This window comes from Ostrinia furnacalis, unplaced genomic scaffold, assembly GCF_004193835.3.
Source record: "Ostrinia furnacalis isolate ACB-3 unplaced genomic scaffold, ASM419383v2 OfSCF3016, whole genome shotgun sequence".
In the NCBI taxonomy this organism is placed as follows: domain Eukaryota; kingdom Metazoa; phylum Arthropoda; class Insecta; order Lepidoptera; family Crambidae; genus Ostrinia; species Ostrinia furnacalis.
In genome coordinates, this window is record NW_021133255.1 from 141,460 (window position 1) to 150,070 (window position 8,611).

The 8,611-nt window shown below is 37.5% G+C and overlaps 1 protein-coding gene across 1 annotated transcript; it reads right to left on the bottom strand.

Moving 5' to 3' along the window:
- Nucleotides 1–746: 746 nt before the first annotated feature.
- On the bottom strand, nt 747–7,964 carry LOC114357022 (mitochondrial 2-oxoglutarate/malate carrier protein-like). The gene is made up of 4 exons (XM_028310436.1): nt 7,919–7,964; nt 5,160–5,265; nt 4,468–4,586; nt 747–2,051 (listed from the first exon to the last, which is right to left on the bottom strand). The coding sequence occupies exons 2-4, from the start codon at nt 5,196–5,198 to the stop codon at nt 1,871–1,873; spliced, it is 339 nt and encodes a 112-aa protein (XP_028166237.1). The 5' UTR covers nt 5,199–5,265; nt 7,919–7,964; the 3' UTR covers nt 747–1,870.
- Nucleotides 7,965–8,611: the final 647 nt, after the last annotated feature.

Sequence of the window (8,611 nt, forward strand, 5' to 3'; positions counted from 1 at the left end):
ATTTTGGAAAATTATGTCACATTAGCTACGCAATCATCAATGGCTCGGTCAGCTGACATTAAAACAGTGACGTCACAAACCATTTTGACAGAAGATAAATGTCAATCAGCCAACATGCTTATTTATTCAGTCATTTTCTCATGCCAGGTCTTTTGAAACAACTTATTCTTAACTATGCTATAGTTAAGTTAGTATAATGTAAACACATCCAAAATGGTATATATTTGTACAAATCTGGTATTAATCATTACATTAAATAGGTACGAATGTACATGACAATAAAGAGAATCTAAAATTAATAAATAAAGTTACTTATTTATGAATGGAACAACAGAAATAAAAAAATCAAATGGAATATTTCGGCAGATACGTTAATGAATATTTTATTATAGCGTTATTTTATTATGTACGAAGAATGTTTAAGTATATTAGAAAGGTTGAAAGAATATTTATAATATTTTGGCACTCCATATTCGACTAACAATTGTAAGCAAACATATTTCATCACATAAGCACACAGCAATAATAGTTTCAAATAAAATATACACATCAGGAGTACATAAGTTATAGATATTATATTACATAGTATATTTAGATGAATAAAATAAAAAAATAACTCTTAAACTCTAAGTATCACTTATACAGTATAGATATCTCTCTAAATAATTTATTGAAAATCTTATCTCTCTAAATAATTTATTGAAAATCTTATCTCTCTAAATAATTTATTGAAAAAATATTAAAAATAAATTTATTAGACAGCAACAAATATAAATCAGATATTATGTAGAAAAGATTTTAATTAAATAATTAAAAAATATATATACTCACAGATAACAAAAATGTAGTACTTACATGTAATCTTACTTTTAACAAAAAAAAAGCTGTAACAGTTCAAGATGTGTATATTTCATTTTTTAATTTGGTCGTTTATAGTTTAATTTTGCTTGAGCAAGCTTTTTAGCAACTTATTGACATTTTTACGCATTTTTTTTCATTTGTGACATTCTACGAATGTACGAAACACTTTACATGTACACATTTTAACATTTCATGAGAATAAATAAATTTTCGTCATCGGATAGTTTTGTTTCGGAATTCTAAAACAGCCTCAAATAAATTATGAACAGGCAACACTGAGACGCTTGTCACTTCATGCATATGTCATAGACTAAGCAAAATGATCAAATATGTCTACCCATTCACATTATATCAGCATCCCTGTATACTTATAAAGGCACAGCGTTCTATGCAGTGTCATAGGAGTGTCAAACTTATTTGAATCCCGAAAATTATGGGAGACAATTCATTACCAGCTTCGATTCTGCTAGTAAAACCATATTATGATATAAATATTATTAAAATCACGTCTCAATCCAAATTTATGTTCACTTCAAATCTTAGCATAGGGTTGCCAACGTTCAAATTGCTGCTTGCTCGATACAGGGCTGCATCACATTTCACAACTTACATTTTAATTTAAGGCAGGCAGAAAAATGTTAACCCAACGATTATTGTAATCCGTTCGGCAACACTTTTATATCGTTATCAGATAACGTAGTAAAAGCATCCAAAATGTTCAATATTTAGTCTGACTGAAATATCAAACGAATATCCTATCGTATCACATTATCTTTGATATGTGAGACAGATATACATACACAAACGTCAGCGTTTTGATTACGCTTTAGGCTATAACAGCGAAATGTTGACATTTCCTAAAAATGTTTAACATTAGCTGTACAATTTTGACTTCTACAAATTTTAATATTCCAAAAATTTGAGCACTTCGTGAAACAGCAACTCTAAAAAAAATTTTTAAAATCCTTTTTTAATCTTGGCAACCCCGACTCACCCTGTATAGTCCAGTCTATGTGTACTTAAAGTACGCAGCGTTCATTTGCTCCAGGAATATGAAAGTCAACACGGTGTGCGGGCCGAGACGAGCGTAGTAAGGCAGAAAGCCCTTCCATAGAGACAGTACGCCCTCGTTGCGGAGTAGGTTCGTCACCACGCCTAACTGGCTTTGACCTTTGGCCGCGTTTTGGATTCTGGAACAGAAACATGGCAACATTAAATTAACTGTTATCGCTTGTATTCAAAGGCCTCCAGACTCGATCAGTCATAAAACTCATAAAAGCAAGTAGGCTTTTAAAAGCACGTCCCAATATTAACTGGTGTGTCTAGCTGGCTTCCAAACGCCCTGTATTTGCAATCAAGTGACTGTTATTTTTATACTTGATTTAATCTCTGCTTCTTTTGATAGCCATTTTCACCAGTCATCTATCATCATTCTTTCATTTAAAATTACGCTAAAAATTAAAAATTTTTGTCTAGTCTGCAATTTTTACATACATTTTTCGTTGTGTACAATCCCTACTAATATACTAATATTATAAATGCGAAAGAATATCTGTTACGCTTTCACGCCAAAACCACTGAACCAATTTTGATGAAATTTTGTATAGAGATAGTTTGAGTCCCTGCCCTGGAAAAGATAGTTCTTATCCCCGTTTTTGAAACATGGACGTGCGCGATAAAGTTTTTCTGTGACAAACCAAATTTCAATGGCGCATGGCCGGCGCATTTGTCGGCCGTTTGGTGTAGTGGTTCAGAACGGACTACTATGCCGAGAGGTCCCGGGTTCGATTCCCGGCCGGGCAGAAATTGAAATGATGAATTTTAATTTCTGTGACGGGTCTGGGTGTTACTATGTATAATATTATGTATGTATTTAAAAAAAAAAGTATATAAGTAGTATATCCTTTAAGCTAGCACCCATAACACAAGCATATTAATTGCTTACTTTGGGGCTAGATGGCGCTGTGTGAGATTGTCCAAAGATATTTATTTATATTTATGGCCGAGGAAAAAATCTCAATAAATTGAAGTGTTATTGACCTAATAACGCAATCGGCCCGGTGCGTGTCCGACCAAATACTATTCGTGGACTTATTATCAACAGATATCACTGAATTTGAAGCTTGTTAGCTTGTGTCATCATAACCTATAGTTACGATGAAAAATTATATCATTACAATATTATATTCATAACATAATATAATCTACATATTATTAGAGAGTTTATCTAACTATGAGCGTAATCACTTTCTGATAAGAAAACTACACGTACTAAGTGAATTTTTATTTTATTTACCTACACCTCCGAAAACAAATTCATCAATGTATTTTTCCGTTTAAAACAAACACTTATTGAGATAAGTTAAAGAAAACAGTTCTTAAAACAAAATTGGGTCGCTCGCTAGTGCCCTGTGTATCACTTATGTTGTCATTCTAGTCTGTTCACATTTGCCAATTAAGTAAATAAGTAAGTAGGTAAATGATTAACAAATATACAACTTGTCGATACGAAGTATTTACTACTCAATGAGTTGAGATGAAAATAGGCTGGTTATACGGGGTGTAATGTAGACGTTTGTTTTTTTTATGCATAACCTTTTTTGTTGGCAAATTATAAAGTTGCTTCTGAAATGAATGAATGAATTAAAAATCTATTTATTTACTTACTAGAAGCGATAACGGAATCTTGGAATGGAACTGGTCGAATCGAGACCCGAGGAAAGAGGATTTGAACCCCGCCGCCGTTGGACTATTATTGAGGTGAACACACTCGTACTACGAGGAGTTAACGAGACTATTTGTAGCTAATAAGATTCTTCATAAAAAATACCACCATGAAACTATTTTCACCTCAATATTAGATGCCAAAAATAAATGACACTTAAAAAATTTACACCCTGTATAGTTATATCAGCACAACACGTCACGTTCCAGTCGGTTTATGTCGTGAGTGGCAGACAAATGTTTGTTTGTTTATTTATAACATCTTTGAGTAGTATTGATAGCGAATGTTGCAAAACACTCTATTTAAAGTCCGATGCCAATTATATTAAACTAATGCCTAGTAACTTCACCCGCGTAAATTTCGACAAATTATAAAATATTTCATTCTAAGGTATGGAAAAATAAAATAAATCTGATCTAAATTGCTCGCGCGCACGGGTGACTTTTGTCGCCGTGACTTTTTTGTCACCTCCATATGTTTTTGTTACATCTATGGAGGTGACAAAAAAAATTTGTCATTGTCACGTCGCTCCATGCGCGCACCTCCATACATTTCCATGGACTTGGTGGAGAGACAACAAACAGTTAGAGCTCCACGCACAGGTGACTTTTTCATCTCCATCCATATAAATGTAAAAAAGTTTCTGTCATTGTCACGTCGCTACGTGCATGGTCCAGGATGTGGAGGTGTGCTCCATACATTTCCATGGACTTAAAAAAAAGTCACCCGTGCGCGCGAGCCCTTAACCACTTTTGGGCACAACTTTTGGTAGCGTTTAAAAAATAAGCGTCATCAAATATCAAACGTCTTGAACAAAATGCGAGCGTCAACACCTGTAAACGAAAGCTAAAATGATGGTAATGATTACAAGAATACGTCACCTAGTCTTGATGATGTCCACAGGCATGGAGGCGATGGTGGTGATCAGGCCGGACACCATGGACGCGCAGAAGTGAAGGAATATGCCGTCTGGCACGTACGCCACGAATATCTCTCTCGCCTGCAAAGTAAAAAGTCACAATTCTCTATTAGTTGTACAGCCTGTATGTTTAATTATGTCACCGGATATGTAATGACCGTTAGATTATCGCGAGATTGGGAACTGTCGAAAGATCGTGAATCGTAACATACTGCTTACAATTTAGCACATTGTTTTTTGGTAGAATATAATAGGGAAGTTTCCTGGGTAAATAAGCAAGAGTTTTAATTAATCCGTTAGTTAACTTATCAAAAAATACTCCACACGTATTTTTCACTTTTTCAAAGTAATGAAAATTTAAAGAGATAAAAATATTTTTAGGAAACTAGCCTATTAGAAAGAAAAAACACTTAAATTGACAACTGTCCGAAAGCTGTACTTGATTAGTCGGTCTTATAGTAGTCCTTAAATTGAAGGGGTCGTATTGCTGCAGTGGATACTAAAATGGCCTTATAATGATAACGACACCTTAAAAAGTTAAAAGAGCACAGATGTTACAAAATATCATTGCTTTTCGACATTATGTTATGAGACTAAGGTTCAAATTATGGTGACAAGCCCTAGGTTCTTTCATCCCTCTTTTCCTTATTTTACCTGCGAGTATGTGCTAAGCTGCGCCGCGTTGACCACCATGGCTCGCCCAACGGTGGGTGTTGCCCCACGCCATAGTTTCAGCACTCCTTCCTCTCTCACTATCCTGGAACACACAGAATACCATGCGCGTATTTAGCTCCATGCCCACCCCGGAATGGTCTAGTGGTCTTCGAAGATAACTTTTAAATAACAACTAATCCGTAAACGAACTGACGCTGACATAGTCGCTGAAGTAGCAATCAAGCAAGGTTCTGGAGTGGAGGCCGCGAACCGGTAAACGCAGCGTGGGACGTCCACTAACAAGGTGGACCGACGATATCATAAAGGTAGCAGGAAGGTGCTGGACGTAGGCCGCTACCAATCGATCAACATGCAAATCATTGAAAGAAAGAAAGAAAGAAAGATACATTTATTACAGTGGACATCACACAAATACAGGCAATTACATAGACATGACAGTGGCACATAATAATAAAAGAAGAAAAAATAAAAACAAGAGTAAACTGAGCAGTGCCACCCATTCACCAACAAGATGCCCACTGCAACGGGACCCCACTCAGCATATGCCGTGGCCCACGGTGACGAAGGCCACGGCGCTGGTTTTCAGTGTGCCCCATGCCGAGTGAGGGTCACGGACCATTGGTAAAATAAAAAATAAATAAAAATAAAAAAGCTGCATAAAATTGTCTAGATAAACATACATAAATAGTAATATTAGTGCACAGATAAATACAAAAGGCGGGAAATCGGTAAGGATGATATGACTACGTTTATTAAGAATACTAATGAAAAGAATACTAATAAAAAGATAAAACTGTTTGTATAGGTGTGTGTGTAGTAATTGTGTTAATGTGTAATATTCGTAAAGAGTGACATTGTTACGCGTTGTTGAGTGTCTCGACGCCCGCAAAACCGGTTTGTGCAATCGAATGATTGATTGCGCGCGATTCGACAATTTAGTTCATCCCATATTGTTCCGAGCGTTACACGCGCACCTACAAACAAAAAATAAANAATACTAATGAAAAGAATACTAATAAAAAGATAAAACTGTTTGTATAGGTGTGTGTGTAGTAATTGTGTTAATGTGTAATATTCGTAAAGAGTGACATTGTTACGCGTTGTTGAGTGTCTCGACGCCATTGGGGAGGCCTATGTTCAGCAGTGGACGTCCTATGGCTGAAATGATGAACAACTAATCCTGGGGGCACTCAGGGCACGACATCATGTGCTTCATCGACTGGGGAACAAAACCGCACCCGCACCCCATGTTTGAGCCATCCAAGAATCCCCACCTGAACAGATTGTCCGTACTACGGCCGATCTGCGTCTGAAGTCTATTCAAAGACTTCCAGGTAAGCCAGGGGAGCTCATGATGTCGTGCCCTGAGTGCCCGAGCAACTGCACGCAGGATTTTATGAATGCTGCTGACAACGCCACTCTTGTAGCGGAGTTTTGGGCTGACACTGTGTAGGTTTGTTGTCGACACGATAAGAAGAAGAAGAATCCTGTGGGACTCGTTCCTCCTCTTTTCAGCCATGGCAAGTCAGGGGCTAGCCCGTGGAAACTTACTAGGTACGCCAAGGAATACCATGAAACTTCGTGATACCCTGAATTTTGGAGGTTGAGTTCGTAACACGCGTATTTTAGTTAAAACGGATGTTGTAGGTAACAAGGGTAAAGGTGAATCTGATAAAAAACGCGGGTTTTTGTTGTTAACAACAAACATAGTGTTTCCTTCATCCTTTTTTTGTAAAGGTATAAAATATGTAATTATGTCAAGTACTAAATATTTTAACTAGCAACGTAACATGTTTTGTTTAGTTCATGTTTACTTACATTATGTACTTTTACTTCATCTATATAAATTATTAGATTTTAACCTATTACTTGAAATATTAACTAGGTGGACCGACGATCTGGTAAAGGTCGCGGGAAGAGCCTGGATGCGGGCAGCGCAGGACCGTTCATTGTGGAAAACCTTGGGGGAGGCCTTTGTCCAGCAGTGGACGTCATTTGGCTGAAAAGAAGAAGAAGAAAGACTTGAAATATTATATTTAATACTAATGTCTAAAGCCCGGTCCGTGAGCACGTAGAATTTTGTCCAATGACCCCAAGGATGGGTAGTTGGGGTCATTGGACAAAATTCTACGTGCTCACGGACCAGACTATAACTAAACTAAGTCATAACGAAAGGTTAATTGCAAAATTATTGATCTACAGCTTGACCGCTATTAAAAAACCAATGGAGGTCAAGTTTGTCTCAGGGGAAAGTAAACTATCATTGGACCCGCAACGAAATTAATCAGAAGAACATAGGTGTAGTTGATCGACTGCAAGTATTCACAAGTATTTTAGAGAAGACGGGGTTTCGATCTAGGCCAGTTTGGCCTTAAATGAAACTCAACCAGTGAAGGTTGAGTCTATCATAGGGGATAACTAACTGTTTTGAGTATTTTGGAACCCGCAATTAGAATATCCGAGAAGAAAAAAAAAGGAAGACAGCCGGTGACTGTAGTACTCGTAAAGGTACAGCAAGGTTCTGAAGTAGTGTAGGTCGTCCACCCACGAGGTGGACTGACGAACTCATAAAGGCAGCAGGCAGGGAGGATGGATGGATGCAGGCAGCTACCAACCGGTCATTATGGAAACCATTGGGGGAGGCCTATGTTCAGCAGTAGACGTCCTATAGCTGAAATGCTGAAAGGTAGCACACATAGGTAGTTCTCATTAGAAGGAGGGCAGTATTGCCTTATCCAATAAGTGCGTCGGCGACGTTCTTGTAATTCCTTCTCTGTTGAGCAGGCAGCCAGTTCATTCTTTTCAGCCAAATGACGTCCACTGCTGGACAAAGGCCTCCCCCAACGATTTCGGCAACGACCGGTCCTGCGCTGCCCGTATCCAGGTACTTCCTGCAACCTTCACCAGATCGTCGGTCCACCTAGTGGGGGCCTGTCTACACTATGTCTTCTGGCCCGTGGGTGCCACTCGAGTACTTTTCTGCCCCAGTGATCATCATCATCAGTTCTACCACAGAATAATAATAAGTACTAAGTACGTACAGAAGTTTTAAGCGAAGGTATTTAAAAAAATGTATGCTCAATGTCATTAACAATATGGTTTAGTTTAGCCTGTCTCAAGAGTCAAGCACCATTTTGTTGACAAACGTCAGTGATCGGCACTGCGCCGAAGCTATAGGGCTGACTTCGGTAAAATGATGTGACGTGAGGTGCCAAACTGCGGAAAATGGCGGAGGAAATACATGATTTAGCATGAATTATCATGAATAATATTAACTACTTATTTACCTCTCAGTGTCTTGAGGCAACTTAAATAAGTACATTCTGTGTTTTTATTATTATTTAGGCAGTTAAATACTAAACAGTATTTAGTATACCATTTTCTTTATTTTCTTCCATCATACACAAAATACGCGTGTGTTAGAATATATA